Below are 18,961 nucleotides of genomic sequence, written 5' to 3' on the forward strand. Positions count from 1 at the left end.
AATAACCTAGACACTTTTCCTGTTTTAAGCCATCAGTATTAAATGCTGAACCAATCTGTTGATGACAGCTCCAAGTCTGAGCCCTAAAACCAAGCTTCCTTACCATTATTCAAAGTGGAGGCATTTTGATTTGACTCAAAAGACATGATGGAACAAAGGTATTTATCCATGGTCAAAGAGAGGAATCATTTAAAAGACAATTTATGAAATTCGATCAGGAACATCCTGATCACTTCAGGCAAGGGGAGAAGTGTTGGAAGAACTGTGTGCTTGGTTGATCCCAGCAATGGTTGATAAAGGTAGTAAGAATGTGTGCTAAGCCTGGTAGAAAATCAGCTGCGCCTTATCAGACCTGGCTGTGCACAATGACACACCTAGAGCTGAAAGTCAATCACTGAAACCCCTACGGGAAAAATAAGCTTTATTCTAAGTCTAAAGTTATCTGGTTTCTAACAGTTTTTTTCCTCATTGAAATAGTTATTTTTCTAAATGATGCTTGGTAATAAGCACTCGTGATTTCTTAAAAGCCTTATTGTAGAAGAGACTGCACCTAGGATCCCACAGTTGGCAGTGGTGCGAGAGCTGGAGGCAGCATCTGGTGGAACAGAGGTCTTTGAATCTCAGAGTCTCTCTTGAAAAATCCTAAGTATCACTCTTGCCATCTGCCTGCCCTGCCCTCAACTCCATCTCTCTGCTGCACAAAATGATTGAGGAAAACTGGCGTGTAGGCTCAAAATTTACAAAGTGAAGGGAGAGACCTCTGGTGTCCCATAATCCCACCAAAGTTGGTGACTCCTGAGATTTAGGCCAGGTCCTAGAGAGTAGTGAGGAGCTTTTCTGTTTGGAGGTTCCTCTGCTAACAAATTTCTATGGAACCTGCCACTGCAATGGGCAGGAGGACACATTTGAGGCTTTTAGCTGCCTCTCCAATCATGGAACATGGGAAATTTAGCACATACTTAGCATTAAGGCTTAGATACATGGATGATCCAAAGCAAAACCCTTATATGCAGTCAGATATCAGCTTAAATTCTTACAAACCCTAAAAATTCTTGAGTTATCTAACAAAACTAAAGACCTTTTCAGATTTGTGCCAATAACTGAAACTAAGCTGTGTTTTTTTTTTTTGTCTTAATCTATCTGTCACACAAGGAAGAAAGGGCACGCCTTAACTGGAACCTGCTTCTTTATCTTTCTCACCTAGTACATTCTTCTGAAAAGTCTCTGCTAAGATCTCATAAAGCAAGCTTCTTCATATTTCTGTAGAAGGCAGTATGTCTGGTACGTTTACTTTAATAAACAAACAAAAGTTTTCTCCCAGAAAGTTTATTTGTCACATTTAAAGTACAAAATGAAACACACAGATGCAGATACTGGACCATATATGCAGACCTATACATATGTTACTTAGACCTACTTAAACCCATCTGTTCAGCCTGATACAGCCACCAATAATCTCTCTTGAATAAAAAGCAACATATCTCTCAAAAACAAACTTGTTACTAGCAATGCTGTCTGTCACTTGAAACAATAGAAAAAGATATTTCATAGGAATAAGCGAATTACCAAGTATAAATCCAGTATGTTTACATGGACTTCTTTAAACATTCTATAGGAATAACACATGAACCTGCCAATCAAAGCTTTCAGGCATAATAACTACGAAAGGAACTTGCGTTATGAGAAGATATTTTATGAGGTTAATTACATTCTAAGCGATTGCTTTGATTCTGGCTTTTAATTTAAAGAAAGGACTTTGTCTAATAGCACAGCATTTCTAAGTCTTATTTTTTATGGAGTTGTAATGAATCTTAAGGCAACTACCTAAGTCTTAAAAATTAAACTGGTCACTAAAAATGATGACCGATTTTTAACTATGTGTTAAAAGCACAGTTCTTCAGGAAAATAGCAGAAAGTTTGGACTTGCCAGCTAGAGAATATGTGATGTCTCTGAACACAAAGACATCCCTGCTGATAATGGGGACTAAGTGATAACAGCTTCTTTGTTCTAGAATGTCACCTACCTCACATGCAGACCGTAGGATACTACCCTAAGATGCCTAAACATCTCCATTCCAGGCACACAATTTTCTCAGCGCCTACTCCCATAACTGAGAGCCCATACATACAGAGATATTAGTCATTATCAAAATTAGATTTATATTAATGGCTTCACAGTAGCAACACAAAATGTACTCAATGTCACATTTCCATAGGAAAGGTAATATTTACACTAGACACTTCAGTCTTGAAATGTGGACTTGAAAACATTCAATCCCCAATAATCAATGAATTTGCTGAGGGTCCCACACCTCAAATCCTAATTCAGCAGAGCAAAAGCCCCTCCTTGGCTGCCAGGCGCTGGCGGTGGACTTTGTCTTGCTGCAGCTCCTCGTGATTTGGATGCCAGAGTTTCATGATGATCCTTTCAATGTTGAGTGCATATACGGTATGTGTAGGAATGACTTCCCTGTGTACCTGGGATTGAAAAATCAGCACATCTCCAATTATACTTCAGTATACTTATTTTTCCAACATACAAAATGAAAGTAAGGTTTATATCAACAAAGGCTCACACAAAAGACACACAAACCTATAAACTTTAAGCCAGAACCTACTGAATCCTGAATCAGGTAACACGAAAACAAGGATATAACAAGGCTCTAAAATAGCAAAGGGAGTTTTCTTTATTTCACTGGGGAGGTGAGGGATAGGGGAGTTTAGTTAGGAAGGACTCCTGGGCTCAGGATCTGAAAAATGAGGCCAGTATTGATGGGTTTAATTACAAATAATAAAAACTGAAAAACACACTCAAAAAAGCCAGGAAATGGAAAAGCTGGTGAATACCTTTGGAGACCTGAAGAAACTCTGAACCTACCCATAAATCGAGGTAAACCTTAAGGAGCCAAGAGTTACCTGCAGAGCTTCAAAAAGGTCGTACATGTTCACTGGAGGCAAAGACGCGGGCGGCGTGTCCCCCGAGCATGCCAGCAGGAGCGCAGCCTGCTGCTCGGCGTCGTCGGGGGGCGGGTGGGATGCCGGGTTCTGGCCAGCGCAGGGAGCAGAAAAGGCTGGGGGGCTGAAAACAGAACATTTCAGAAATATTCCCCGGTAACGAGGCTGGAAACAACCAAACAACTAGAATAGGGAAAGGTGGCTAGAAAACTTCCTATAAAATATATCTAAAAACGAATCAGAAATCCAACTATTTTTCAGCCAGTGTATACACAAACAGGCTGTAATTTTAATTTTTAAAGGCAGCCATCTGTCGGGCTGGAAATAAAATGTCATGCAACTGCCTTTACTCTCTCCTTCCCTCCTTCCCTCCCTCCCTTCCTCCCTCCACAATGTTAAAATATTTACTCAGTCAGGATACTGAGCCAAAATTGTTTCCTGCCCTTAAAGAGCTTCTAGTTGTTAAAAAAATTAAAAAAAAAACTTAATTAAAGGAAAATGGAATTACAAACAACTGATTTGGAGAGGAACGTAAATGGTACTGGAGACAATGGGATCAAAAACAACAAACATGGAAAGAAGACACAGCACAAAAGAAGCAACAGGCAGAAATGGCGGGTGGACAAAATCCAGATCTTGCCAATTTCCCAAATTAGAACCCAGATATAACATCAGCTGGGGAGCCAGGCATTTTTGCATCATCTACAGTAGGAGAAAACCGCTGCAATTGTGGAGAACACGCAGGAGAAACGACAGTGAGGAGGGAGCTGGGAGGATGGGAAGCACTGCCGGGGCGTGAGCAGTGCGGGCAGCAGATGGGCAGCTCGGCTGGAGAAACAAGCCGGGCGGCGGGGGAGAGGCCGTCCCAGGGAAGGGCCGGCAGGCGGAGGGCCGGAGGGCCAGACACCGCTCCAGCACTCACCCACAACCAGGGCCCACTTTCTGGGGTTTGTTTTTGTCTCTAGAGAAGAATGACTCCCAAATGAGAACAAATAATCCCAAACAGATATGCCGGAATGAGACCGAGAAAGGAAATCTTCACCTATGGTGAAGATTAGTGAATAGTGAACCCAATTTAAGGTGCTGCTCTTCAAAATGGGCCTTGTGAGCCGTGTCAAGGGCCTTGAAACAGGCACCAGTCCCACCCCTCCCTGTGGTGCTGGCGCAGTCAGCTCAGCCCTCTCACCTGCAGCCCCAACACTCTGCCTGCCTTCCCTGTCACCTTTTCCTCATAACTTTCATCTCCCTGTCATCTCTTTACCTTCCTTGTCCCTGCAAACAGACAACACAGAGATGAAGGTAGCCCAGGTCATCTCAGAGGGAGGACTCGGGACATCAGAGAGGTCCAGGGAGCCCTCAGTGGAATGCAGGCAGAGGGGTCCCAGACACTGGAGCTGAGAGACCAGAGCTGCATAAGAGGATGCCAAGAGCAAGCTGACAACACTCAGCACAGGCCACTATCTTAGGCTGCAGCTACAAAAGCCAGATGAGGACCTGGAGAAATACCCACCGCTCCTCCTCCCACCACCAAGAAACCCAGCCTTGACCCAGCAACCAGAGGCCACGTTTCTGAGCGAGCGCCAGCCCGCCCCCACCATCAGGCAGGTGCTGTCCGTCAGGAGCCAGCAGGACGCACTGCCCCAGGGAACGAGTCCACTGCAGCTCAGAAAGGGAGGGGCACTCACATTAAACCACACGCAGCAGCCAAACTCTACAACTTCACTTCTGATATAAAGAGAACCAAAAGGGTTCACTAGTTATCAGGCAAGGATGCAACTTAAGAAAATAAAACCGCACAGCTTTCAGAGCTACCACAGACTTGTAGACACACAATAACCAATTATTTAACAGTGGTCTATTATGTAAGAGTGGTGTAACGGACTAGAAAGGATGGGTGCAAAGCCACAAGAAATGTTATATACCTTTCTATTAAGTTGTTGTAAGCTACTACACTATTCTTCAGGTATGGCTGGGGGGTCACGTTACTACCAAAGGCATATTTAAAATGACCATCACGTAATCGATAAGCTTTCCTTCTTGACACAACTGATGTCAATATATCTTTAAGGTGATTCTGTAAAAACAAGAAGAAAAAAAAAAGAAAGAAAAATAGCATGAACTCCTCTTTAAAAGCAAATCATAAAACTTCCATTGACCAAAAAATGTGGATTGGCATTTAGTGGATGGAGAGGTGAGACAAGCCAGCAAGTGCTGAAAACCAAATGAACGTGAGAGCCACAGAGCCACAGAGCCACAGCAGAGCAGGAGGGTAGAGGAGGGGGCGAGACGTGCTATTTTTATTTAGTTCTATTTAAGACAGGCTTGCTCTACAAGAAATTTGTTAGTTTTTCTATCTCTATATTGACTCCTCTCTCTCAACAATGATTTTCAGATAGCTTTAAATAAAAGTACAAAAAAATATATAATTTTTTAAGAGGCAGACAACCTTGAAGCTTGGTTTAAAAATGGGACAAAAAGTTTCAAGATCAGGGATGCACTGGTTATAGCACCCAATCTACTAACATCCTTGCATGAAAAGAACCCTGGCTCTCTCAAAAGCCATATGAATGACAGGCACGTAGGAAATAAACAGAAAATTAGGTATGTAATATCTCTTCACCTCTGTGAGAGCCAAGTACATAGGAGAGGGTTAGAGAGTGTCTGTGAAAATAGGACAGAACTAGTCCCAGCCTAGCACTATTAACAGGGGAGCCAGGGTCGGGCACGGTGTTAGCAGTAAGATCATCTCAAATCGGGACTTCATGGTACAGTTTATAATTTCCACACACAGAAGTCACTTAATGTTTGTAACTTCATGAGATAGCTATTATTATCTTTGAGGTACAGGCGAGGAAGCGGAGGCCCAGAGAACTGAAAGGAGTTACCCAGCATCACCTAAAAGCCCCTGTGCACTACAGACCTGGTGCACATTTCATCACGCACCTCACTGCGGACAGTGAACGGAGGAAGGAAGCGTGTGCTGAGACAAGAATCCCACGGTTCAGACGCTAATTCTGATAATGCTCTTCAGTTCTGTGCCACAGCAAAATCAAGTGATTTTAATCTTTAGGATTCTCAATCTCTTTTTTTTTTTTTTGCTTAAAAATTGTTCTCTTGTTGACAAATTAGACATCAGATCAAGCAGAAGTGTCAGGCAGTAAGTAACCTGTCTAAAAAGCTTAACTAAAGGCAACTGTTTGGACTGTGATGTGTTTCTCCTCTCAAAAGAAAAGAACTTCAACTATGACAATTCTGAGATCAGAGTGACACTTTGGCTCTTTTCTTGCAGTATCAACTCTGAACAATACACACAAGCCTGTCACAACTCAATCTGTCAGGGTGTTTCTGCCACCAGCAAACTAACCTCCACCGCATAGACCACAGCGGAGACAGCCTCCTCGGTGACGTTGTCCAGCCCATGCTCGTAGGCAGTCACTATCATCCTCCCTTCAAGCTGACCCCGAGTGGGAAGCATCATTGTGTGGGAACAAAGTTTCAAGTCATCATCATCTTGGGGATCCTTTGCCACAAACTGCTGGGCTCCCGAGAGGGGATTTTGAGGCTGGAATCTATGCTACGGGTAAGAAAACTTCTCAAATTATTCATTACCACGGCAAGTAACAAGACACAAACAAAAGTCATCAGTGTACTAGACCTGAGATCCCACAAATTAATGCGACCAAAACCATACCACAAAGGTTTAAAAAAAAAAAAGGAACTCATGCACAGATAATCAGATTCACACCCATTACATGGTAATAATGAAGACATGAATTAAGGGGAATTATGGTAGTATGTACAGTAGTTTATTCTATTCAGTTAATACCTTGGTAATCACAGAATATATGGCCCTGTGCTAAAAATAACAAGCAAGGAGAAGGAAAAGATATAAAACTATTTTCAAACAAGTCAGAGCATTTGAAGTATACTTGTTATGTAAGCAGATTCTGAAAGTATAAATATATAATTAATGCTTCAAAAAAGCTCGAAAAAGCCTAGCCAACCAATATAACAGATCTAATAACAAATATTCCAAGAGAACGTGGTGTAGTGTAACTCTTCAGTTACTATTATCTTCTACCTAAAATCATCAACACAGAATCTTTCTAAGACACAGTCTTTAGCATTTTTAAAAATAGTTTTTCCCAATCTTTTCCACTCATAAAACCTCAGCCTTCCTCTGGGAGATTCTGAGAGCCCATTTACATTCTCCATCATCAGCAGGAGATAAACCCCGTTAGCTTTTGTTTCAGCCCAACATATAAGATTTTTGTAGCAAACGTGGTTTGTCCCATTTGAAGTTTGTACTATAAGAGGAACACCTGTTGTTTTTCTGGTTTCCAAGTAAGTACAAAACAGTATTTTATATCGAATATGCCTTTTTAAGTCAAGTGTATGCCTCTCTGGAGATACAGATGCTCTGCAGAGCAAATATTACTGATATAAAACATAGAGCAAAGGTAAAAATAAATATTTGTTGATGTTAATCAATAAAGCTATCAATACCCAGTCACATCTATAAAAGGCACACTTTTGGGAAAATTGTTCCCTGGATATAAACTGGAAAAAGCAAGTTATTCTAACATGTTTACAAGTTTCACAGTGCAATGCCTTCAAGACTTCTCTGAGGACCCCCAGAAGGCTTAAGGCCCAGCTGGGCATCACCAGGACCCTAGGAGCAGAAGTCTCAATCTGAGAAACATTATTCATTCAACAAAAAAATTTAAGAGGAGAAAGATACACAGGCACAGTTTTTGAATCACTGAAAAATCATTAGGTACTAATGATAACATATTTAGTATTTATGCAATAACCAGCTGGAATTACAAAAATTCAGACACCTGGGACTCACAATCTTTGAAACCTTACCAACTTTAAATACAGAAACACCTTTTTCTCCCCAAATCATGCTCCTTTTTTTCAACGCTGCTACCAGTTATAACATTCATTTAAACACTAAAGCCAGTTCCGTCATACCAGTACTTAAGTCAATCGTTACCAAGATCTACTGAAGAACAACCTACATCAAATTTCTGACGAACAGAAGAAAGCTTTTTCTTTCCCTTTGGTTTTCCAGGTTTGGCTGCAGAACCCCCTGTCCAGGGCAAAGATCCAGCACCCTCTATGAGACAGAAAAACAACAGTCATTAAGAGGAAAGAATGACAACTGGTAACTGCTAAGTCTGCTTAAGTGCTGAAAGTAATAAATGCTTAAAATTCAGGTCTTCTCTTTCTGCTTCTCTAAACAAAATTTTGAATTCTCTCAAATCGCATGTTTTTCTAGCTATAACCAAAATTGTTCTTTTAAGAAGACAAATTTGTTTTTCACATTTTTAACTGTTTATTGGCTGTTTGTTTGCTTACTAGTAGCAGTAGTAGCATAAAAGTAGGCCAGAATTTTCTAGTTCAAGATGGAGAAGAGGTATTTATCTCTCTCTCAGCCAAGACTTTACTAAAAACGACAGCAGAAAAAAGTAAATGGCACACATCCACAACAGAGATCAAAAGAAAAATGAGTGGTGGACAAGATGAGATCTCAACAAATTTCAAGGATGGGTGGAGAGGAGTCGACTTAAAAAGTGGACATATGATCTGTCCAAAGCTGTGATCTGAGTTGAGCTAGGCAAAGTTGGTAAGTGAAGTGGAAGCAAGTCAACCTGCCCAGTAGAAATCCACAAAGAATCTCGATTTGGAGAAGGTGAGGGCAGTGGAAACCAGGAGGGACAGTATAGCTAAAAACAAAATTAATGGAAGATCTATACTGGAGAGTCATCCACACAAACCCCTTCCCTTGCCCCTAGGACAGGGTCCCTTGTTCAAAAGAATTTCAAGACAACCTCAGCAGAGCTTTAAACTAAGTGTGGGGGCCCTTCTGAGTTCATGGGCAGTTCCTGGCCCATGAAACCAGCCCTGCTCCCTCCCACACATGGTTTACGTATGTGTACGCTATGTGTACCAGTGGGGGGAAGAGAATGGAGAACTCTTCCCTAGTTAAATAGAACAAAATTTCTGGGATTTACCAAGGTAGCTGGCATAGACGTTAGCACCCTAGAGCACAGCTCTCTGCAGGCTGGCAGCTGAGGAACCCCACTGCAATGGCTGGCCCCCTCCCCTGTCCGCTCACCCTAAAGCACAATCTCCAGGCAGTTTTATGCTTCAATCTTAAATATGAATCACTAGCCATCTGATGATAATCTGCAACATGATAGGGAAAACCAAGCTAAACAAACAAAAAGCAGAGATCCTAGAAATAAGGAATTCAGACAACACAAAGGACTTTGAATAATTTCTAACTCGTATCCTCAGAGAAGTTTGAGAAGACGTGTATCCATAAAAACAAAAAGAAGATGCTATAAAAACTGCTGAGTTAGTGAATGCATTGGACAGAAAAGCTGAAAGAAAGAATTAAGGAAATCTCACAAAACACAGAGCAATAAGACAGTGAGACAGATGTTTAAAATCAGTAAATTGAGAAAAATCTTTTAAGCCCACTATGAGGAACTATTGAGGTCCCACCAGAAAAACAAAAAACAAAAGCAGTTGTCTTTGTGAACAGGTCTAGGAGTGAGAAGCTTTTCATGACCTTCTATACTATTTTTTTAAAACTATGAACATATATGATGTTAAAAAAATCAAAGTAATACAAGCTTATTATAAACACTTGGAAAAAATACCCTCAAAAATTTTTTTAAGAAAAAAAATCACCTATCATTCTAACAAAACATTATTTCATGTTGATGTTTGTGGAAGAATGAGTTTGTAAAGCTTTGAAAAAAAAAAAAAAAACTCCCAGTGCCTCAGTTAAAAAAGGACTGTTTGGGAAGTCAAGTTCCTCTTTTCCATCACTTTAAGTGTCTTCGGCACACCCAGACCACACCTGGTAAGGCCAGTCACTCTTAGGTGATTTCCCACAGAAATCTATTCCTGACGCATGGAAGTGGATGTGAGGTGATGCTGCAGCTGAGTGGCCAGACACTCTGGGTGAGGAAGCGAAGCACGGTCAGAACTGACTCCAACCCCAAGGGAGGACGGAGGGCTTTATGGCAGCGGTCAGATTTCAGTTTGGATCCAACCCTTCTACTAGCTGAAGAAGACCTCAGGTAAGTTCTCACTTTCTCTTGTTTTCTTCTCTCCGAAGTTTGTTTCCTAATCTATAAAGAGACTAACACCCTGAAGAGTTGTTGTGAGGGTTAAAGATAACGCACGCAAAGTGTCTAGGGCATTGCTGTTACTCAATAAATAACTTTATCTAAAATCCTCTTTCCTGTCTGGGTTAGAAAAATAGTAAGCAACCTGCCCACAATTATTAAAGTGCAAAAAACTGTATCTCTATGTTTTACTTTTAATAGAAATCACCTCTTTGTGGCCAGCAAATATGAATTTCGTTTTGAGGAAAGATATTTTGGGTCTTTGGGAGAAATAATCCCTCAAATTCCAATGTTTCTTTGTTTATTTTTAAATAACCAATAACAAACATTCAAGGACATCAAAGGCTTTATTTAATTAAAATCAGCTGCCTATACTTACTAATATCACTTCTTATTTGTTTTGGCATGTTTTATTTTAAAAAACACTTTTTACATGTTCATTCATCTGCTTTTTTATAACCCTGAAAGGTAGCTATTACTGTCCCTATGCTATAAATGTGAAAGCTAAGAACATTCAATAATTAACTACAGTATCTAAACAAGTGGCAAAACCTGAATTTGAATCCAAGTCTCTTGACTCTTATCAACCAAGGTTTTTATTCCCGAATATCCCACTTACTGTTTTGGGTGTGGGGCACTCTGGAATATACCCACCTAAAAAGTGAGATCTAATCCTCACAATGTTGGCTTTTCAGGTCAAATCAAATTTTATACAATGAAGTGGATTATCCTTATGATCTAACTGGCTAAAGTCCGCTTCTATTTAAATTACATAAAACATCAGAAATCTGACACAGTGTGAGACTCTGCAGAGAGGGCCTGATGAGGGCTGAGGAAAGCAGCCTCTCCTCTCTAACACCAGTCTCCACAAACCCTCCTGCCTACCACTCTACATACCCATGGCAACTTCTGTGAGTGGGGAGGAGCTGAGCTTCAGGAGAGCTTATCTGAATTCTCTATCGTACAACAGGGTTGGTACAAAATACTAGCCATTTCTAGATAAATGTGGGCTTTTAATAAATGATCATCAGAATCACCACAGGCCCTTTAAAAACAGCAACAAATTCACCTTAACCGACAGCAGGAGGAACTTGTAAATCCAACTGTTTAACTAGAGCCCCGGATAAGTTTTATTACGAGGCAAAATTTTAATGTATTTAATCACTTACTTTTGACTAACTGATTAAAATAAGATGGCTGAAAGATGTGACTTGTACCACTTACGCTCCAAACAATCAGGGGCAAAGAGGTCATTCTGTCTACACCTGTTGAGGCTGAAGTGACAGACTTAGCTCCCACACACCTCCCCAACATGCTGCTGTTCACTCCCTTTGTTCTCCACCAACAATCTGCCAAACACACGCTGAAGCTCTAACCTTCCAGTTCTAATTTCTCACTTAGGAATACGAGTGAAAGTCCAGGTTCTCAACATATGCTGTGGCTTCCCCTCCCTCTAATTCGTCTTCCCTCTGTCAATGGAAACCCTCTCCTATACCAAACGCCCTCTCTTCACTCTCCTCAGCATCTTTATCCTGATCACCGACCCTCCTCACCACCTCTCATTTACTTAAGCAATCTAAACCCTGCTGACTGGGGAGTAAAGCCCGAAAGTCAACGTAAGGACAAGGAAACCACCTGCTTTAAAAAGATCCTACGGGGGTGGAGGGAGGGTATAGCTCAGTGGTCGAGCACATGCTTAGCATGCACGAGGTGCTGGGTTCAATCCCCAGCACCTTCATCAAATAAATAAACCCAGTTAACCCCACCCCCCAAAAAAAGAATTAAAAAGAAAAAGAATTATAAAAAAAAAAGAAAAAAAATTTTTTAAGGTTCTATAAAAGAATCTGTACTACATAATAAAATGTTTCTTCTGAGCAGTTCAGAGAACATGTCATTGATAAGCAACCCAAGTGTCTGTTAAATGAAGCAAAAGCCGAGTAAGCCTGGTGCTCCGTGGCTTTGCTGACTGACATCCCCGGAAGCATTTCCACTCCCTTACCTGGTGTAGACACCAAAATCTGACAACGCGTGAGAATAGCCAGGAGGAAATCGTTGTGAGAATGGACTGAAAAAGGGAAGAGTGTCACAGGTCAAAGACAGAATATTTACAACATAAGGAAACCACTGTTTCAGTCTAGTTTTTAAGGACTTTCAATATCCCCGACTCTGCCATTCTTTTCACTTAATTTTTAATATCCACATCATTTAAATGACCTACAGACCACTCAAACCAAAATTTTATTTTTTTAAGTGAAAAGAATTTAATTTACTGCAAATCTGGGAAAACTTCAGAACAGTTAAATAACTCCCCAGGTAACTCTTTTACCATTATCCTGTGTGAGAAGTCTATGAGCTTCAAGGTCAAACTCTTCTTTGCTGATCTTCTGCTTGAACCACAACTTTAAGTTAGCCCAGTATCTGCAGAGGCAGAAACAATATTAAGAACCACAGGTCTGTCTTCTTTCCCCAGTTCACCTTATCTGCTTCAAATCCCAGGGGAGGAAGGAGATGTTAGCACTCCCTAGTGTTATGGGCTCAGTTGTGTCCCCACAAAATTCTGAAGCCCTGAGCCCAGTAGCCCAGATGTGACTGTATTTGGAGACAGGCCCTTTAAAGAGGTAATTAAGTAAAAATGGAGTCGTCAGGGTGGGGCCTAACCCAGTGTGACTGGTGTCCTTATAAGAAGAGATCAGGATACAGAGAGAGACACCAGGCAACGGGCAACAGGAGAGGCCTCAAAAGGCAACAACCCTGTTCACACCTTGATGTCAGAACTTTCAGCCTCCAGAACTGTGAGAAAATAAATTTCTGTTGTTTAAGCCACCTCATCTGGTCTGTGATATTACATTATGGCAGCCCAAGCAAACTAGCACACCTAGGAATCAGAATACCATCGGAGCAGGACAGTCCTCTCCAAAAGGGACTTGACTGGTAGTCACAGAATCAGACTCATGAGCCAAGGAGCCAGAAACCACAGCATCACCTCTCCTTCCTCACCATCGTTTTTCTAAACGACCTCCTCCCCAGGAACCTACAATTAAGATTTATATTTTAAAGTAGTATTAAAATGATCACATACTGCATATTTAGAAATTGCTAAGAGAGTGAGTAGATTTTAAAAGTTCTCATCACAAGAAAAAAATTTTAACTATGGTGAGAGATGTTAACTAGACTTACTGCGGTGATCATGTTGCAATATATACAAATTTCAAATCACCTGAAATACAAATACTGTGTCCCTGAAACTAATACAATGTTATATGTCAATTATACCTCAATTAAAAAAAGATTTTAAAATGTGTGTTTCATGGGTTGAGGAGTGAACATTAATACTGAGTCTGGGTGACCTCTTTCCTTTCAAATGAACTGGAGTTTTTACTCTGGCTGAAGTAATGGGTTTCACCTCACCACAAAGAAAATACCTGTGCATATGAGAAACTTGGTGGTTTTTAAAGTGAAAACCAACCACTAATCATAAAAAGTTACTACTTGACTGATAGAAGAAAAAGATTCAATCTTTTATACCCTAACAACATTATCAGAAATAGGAATAAAATAACGTGACTTTTCACATCCACACCCCTTATTTCAGTCCTTAAGAAAGCTGCTCCTTGTTCATGAAACAGAACTAAAAATTACTCAGTACATTTCTTACAATCACTTTCAATTCATGATTAGCTACTTTCTAATGCTCATTTGAGTTTCTAACAGAAAATAAAAACAGATTTCTAAACGAGAAGGTTTAATGCTCTCACTGTCTTATTATACCCCTGGCAGGGTTCCTCCTGTACATAGCAAAAGTCTGGCTAAGTAAATATGTAATTGCTTGGGTTCATATGCTTATGTCTTACCCCCTCGGAGAAAACCCACAGCTTTAGTGGAGTTTTAAAGTTGCCCAAGACCCATTTCATTCAACAGCAAAACTTGTTTAATTCGTTCTAGAGCGTGGCACCACTTCTCACCTGATAGTCACACGCCTATTAGTCAATAATAACTTCCAACAGTGAACACTTAAATGACATCCCTCTTTTTTTTTTTTAAGGACAAGAACAATTATAAAATGAAATAAAGTTCCGCAGAAAAACAGAAGTCCTTTCCCATCCCTTTCTATACAACAAAAGAGGATAGTAAGATGACAAAAACTTCGTTATTTAAAAGCCCTGTGTCCCTATTGTACAAGAAAGTCACAAGTATCTTCATAGAGTGTGTGAACTTGCTCCAGAACTAAGGCAAGGCTCTACCAGGAAGCTCTGCCAACATGATGCTCTGTCTTCTCCAGTGGCAAACTTTCTAACCCAAATAGCAAGAACTGGCTCTCGAGTTGAAGACTTGCTCCCCAACCCCGGTCCCTATATCAGCTTGCTGTAGAGCCACTGATAAATGACTGTTTTCCTCAAAAATACCAAAAACAAAATCAGTCAACCTCTATGTAGGCAAGGATGATGGGTGACGAGTATAAGTGGGTCAGACAAGGAAGCACTGGAGATGCCTGGAGAAAATTAAATAACACATGGCTAAATCATCAAAAAAAAAAAAAAAAAAAACCCAGCTAGGGACCCATTTGAAACTGACACTCTACTGGGTACTTTACAAAGTGAGTTAGCTAGCAAAGCTCATGTCTTTCAAGAAGGTGACATGGGCACATGACCTGACATAAAGGACATGCAGACTACTGCATAAACAGAAAATGACTCATATCTGAGTTCCTTATATACCTTTTATGTTTTACCTACAACCGAGGACCCACTGAAATGGTCCGGTTGTACAAACCAAAGCAAACTACTAATCAAGGAAATGTGAGAAATGACTACACAGCAATATCACAGATTGTTCAACCAAGAAGCACTTTTTATGGAGCAGGAGGGGAAAAAGACGATGAGAAAATGGGAAAAAACTGATATAGAAGAACACTGTACCACTAACCGCTCCTGGCACAAAGGCATATTTTGACTGCATTGTTAATGGAGATTCAGCTACAGATGCACCAAACTTAGCTTTTGCATCTGTATTTGACAGCACTGACCTTTTAAAGACCAAACGGGGTATACTAACTTCAACATTTCTGGCAACCCCGCACCTGTGTGAAGAGTGTGGGGTCACAGTGTGGGGTCACAGAGGTCACCATAGCATCTAATCAGTCAATTATGCACACAAGCCAGGCCCTTCAGGTTTACTGGGATATGGAAACTTTCACTTCAAAATATTTGTAAGCATCCCAGATATAACAGTGAAAAGTCCACTGTGCTTAAAAATGTAAATTTTAGCAATCAGTATTACAAAAATAAGCCATAGCAATTAATGAAGATAAAAGCTGTCAATTTTACCTATTAAAATAGTTAAGAATTTTTAATTAAGGAAAGAAATAGACTGAAAGTAAACATGAATATTAAAACATAACCTTAGAGAAAACATTTTATCTTTAGGAGTCAATTAGTGTTTACAAAAAATTAAATAACTATGCCAAAATAATAGATCCGGTTATTAGATTTTAATTCTAGTCTTTGTAGTTTTATTTATTAACGTTCCTAATATCAAAATAATCTTTAAAATTTATACTTTGTTTTTAGTTACCCCATTTCGGCCATGAGTATTTCAAGAAGTCTTACGTGGGAATTGTGCATATCTTGTTAGGATGAAAAATATACTGTCAATTCTGCCACCCCAAAATTTCACAAGAACTCCAAAACTCACGTATGACTTCTAACTTAACTTCAATCCAGTATGATAAAGAATAGAAAGATGAGAAGGTGAAAGTGTTGGAGAAAAAGAAAAGTATTCCCAAACAAAAAAAGAAAAGCTCCTCGAGAAACATCATTTGAAAGTGCGCGTCTACTGAGTAATGCAAATGTGTAGAAACCACCTAGCAGCGCCAACACACGCATTATAATTTTAAACGTTTAAAATTTGCTTCTTATACTTTTGAAAAATAAAGTTGTAATAATAAGACTGTTTTGAAAATTTCCAAACTCGTCCCTGTTATCTCGGAGGGTTTTTTCTATGACTTCGGCCTTGGCTGAATTATTGATTCAACACTCGGCCATTTCAGCAACGGGCCCGACTGTGTACTGGGTCCCCTACTATAACCTGGTGAAAGTCTGGCTGAGCGCCTCTGGGGTCCTTTGCAACCCCCTATAAGGAATCAGAGACAGAAGTCAGACTCGAGGGTCCCACTCCTAACGTGACTTTTGAAGTTACTTAACCTCTCACGATCTCAGTCTTCTCATCTATCAAAAGGTAATAATAACTGTACCTATCGCACATCTCCCTCGTGAGGGTTAGATGAGATAGTACATTTAGAGCACTTAAAAGGCGTTTGATAAATGTCCGCTACTGCTATTATCACTGTAACAGCAGTAGCGTTCGGTGGCTATTTTATCGATGGGTCTGTCGGCCTTCCGAAATTGCTGTCCACGCTCTTGCAGACAGTGCCTGAACAACACTCGAGCTCAACAAGCCTCCGCCTCCAGGAAGCCCTCCTGGAGCGGCCGCCCTACGCGGTGCCAGCTCGGACCTGGCTGCTGGCAAGCACAGGGTCCCACACCCTCGCGCCGGGGCCCGCACCGGCTCTAAAGGCCCTTGGGCGTCACTGAAGGCGTGGGGTGAGCTTTTCCCGCCCCACCCAGGGCACAGCCTCGGGCGAAGGCGCCCGCCCGGGTCCCGAAAGAACCCGGGAGGCCCGGCCCCTCCAACCCGGTGAGGCGGGCTTGCCCGCCGGCCCCGGGCCGGCCCCGGGCCCGAGGAAACCCAGAGGCCCCGCCGCCCGCGACGCGAGGGCTGCAGAGGCCTCGCGGCCGCAGGGAACGACTCCGGGATGGGTCGTCAGCCCGAGGCCGGGGGAGCACCCGCGCGGAGGCCCGGAGCCTGCGATCAGACAGCTCTTACTGTTTCACGTTGTCCCCCAGGGCCTCGCTCAAGTTCTTCTTGGCTGCCTCCAGCTCGCTCACAAAGGTCGCCATTGCTCCCCACTCTCAGCCCGACCTCAGACCTCTCGGCCAACGCGACCAGCAACCGAAAAGCCAACTCGGCGAAGGCTTCGGCTCCGGAGGCTCCGATGCTCCCGTCTGCCCCGCCCCCAAGCGCTCAGAAGACGTTTGTTTTTCGGCTCCGCCCGCCTTCCCGAAGAGAAAGTACTGAACCAAACTCCGTGTTTTCGCGGTCCTCCTCCTCCCGCCCCCTCGAGTCACGTGACCGCCTGACCTCGCGCTCTCGCGCCCCACCTAAACGCGCCCGCCCGGCCCGTGCTGCAGCGGCACCTGCAGGGCTGGCGCATCCCAGCCCGCTCAGTTTACCGCTGGGCAAGTTTCGAATTCGGCCCCATATCCTTTTACCTGGATGAGTATCTTTTCCCTGCAGGTGGACAAGCAAATGTAGTATTGATTTTATTCTCTTTCGTTGCCTTATTTTTTTGCCGATCACTAATCATCTAACATGCCATTTCATTAACTTGGTTATTTTCTGCCTTCTCCAACTAAAACGTGTAAGTTCCTTGAGGACAGAATTTGTGTTTTATTCACTGCTGTTTCTCCTTCTAGAGCAGTGCCTGGCACATAGTGGCCTCTCAGTAAATACTCACTGAGTAAATGAAGTAATTATGAAAAATAGGGAAAATACACAGAAGGGTAAAAGGAAAAGAAAGAAAAAATGTTACCAAGCACCCCCGGACAAACTCTTAGAGAGATTCATCCTCCTCATAATTTATAATCATACTCTATCTAAAGTTGTGCATCTTGGTAGGATATTTTGTTTTTTTCCCAATATAATAATATAAATACTTTCCCCTGGTATTACATTATCTTTGTAATAATAATTTTAACGACAGCATATTAAATACCCCACAGGAAGAAGGCACACAATAACTTGTTTCCCAATTGTTAGACTGATTATTTCCATTTTTCTATTAAAAGCAATATTGTAATAAACTTTATGCATAAAGGTTTTCCTTATTGAGGATTATTACTTTAGAACAGAAAAGCTTTACTCATAAAGTTCCTGTTTTAAATGATAGAAATATTTATGAGTCTCGGTGCATATTGTCACATTGCCTCCCCCACATTTAAAATTATCCTAAATGGCTTTCAAATCTTGTGTCATTTCTTCACAGAGATCCCTTCAAGTGTCTTCGTTCATTCAGCAAATATACTGTGAGCTCCTGTTATGTGCCTGCCACTCTTTTGGGTGCTAGGGATACAAGGATGAACAAGACAGGTAATGTCTTCCTATCTGTGTCATAAAACCCAAAGAAATGTTGACTTATGCTTTCCATGGCTCCCCACTGACTCCTGAACAAATTCCAGCCTCGCTAGCCTGGCATTCACATTTTCTTATGACCTGGCCTCAGCCCAGCTGTCTACATCAGCCCCTTAGAATGCACTCTACATTCTAGTTACTTGACTTTCTATAACAAACCACATGATTCAGCATACATATATATATCCCCTCTGCTAGTTTTGAGACCTGTGGGTGGCTCCCTACATTTTTTGCAGTCAGTTTCAAGTATAAAAGGGCCCATTCAGCAGGAAGAGGAAGGGGCACAGAGGTTTGGTTATATCTTCCAGAAACAGTCCCCACTTCCCATTTCTATCACTACCTATCCACTAAGGAAATGATGACTCATCTCTTGGAGTCCATGCTTGAAAACGTGCATACCTCTACACGTCTTGCTCAGTTGACTAATTCTTTCTCTCTCATCACTTTGTATACCTATTAGCACTAATTTCAGTGTAATTAATTATTCAATGTTCATTTAAACTGTAGGGTTAGACAATAGAACAAAGACAAACAGACATCTGACCAGTGTACCTCATAGAAATGAATACTAAAACCATTTGTAATTTGGTAGTTTAAAGAAACTAATTTTA

General features: G+C 41.4%; 1 protein-coding gene across 1 annotated transcript; it reads right to left on the bottom strand.

Moving 5' to 3' along the window:
* Nucleotides 1-1,168: 1,168 nt before the first annotated feature.
* On the bottom strand, nucleotides 1,169-17,249 carry TADA1 (transcriptional adaptor 1). Its single transcript, XM_010984443.3, has 8 exons — nucleotides 16,986-17,249; nucleotides 12,430-12,521; nucleotides 12,103-12,168; nucleotides 7,980-8,077; nucleotides 6,320-6,529; nucleotides 4,878-5,029; nucleotides 2,917-3,079; nucleotides 1,169-2,478 (listed from the first exon to the last, which is right to left on the bottom strand). The coding sequence occupies exons 1-8, from the start codon at nucleotides 17,057-17,059 to the stop codon at nucleotides 2,326-2,328; spliced, it is 1,008 nt and encodes a 335-aa protein (XP_010982745.1). The 5' UTR covers nucleotides 17,060-17,249; the 3' UTR covers nucleotides 1,169-2,325.
* Nucleotides 17,250-18,961: the final 1,712 nt, after the last annotated feature.

The sequence above is a fragment of the Camelus dromedarius genome, chromosome 23 (genome assembly GCF_036321535.1).
Source record: "Camelus dromedarius isolate mCamDro1 chromosome 23, mCamDro1.pat, whole genome shotgun sequence".
Lineage (NCBI taxonomy): Eukaryota > Metazoa > Chordata > Mammalia > Artiodactyla > Camelidae > Camelus > Camelus dromedarius.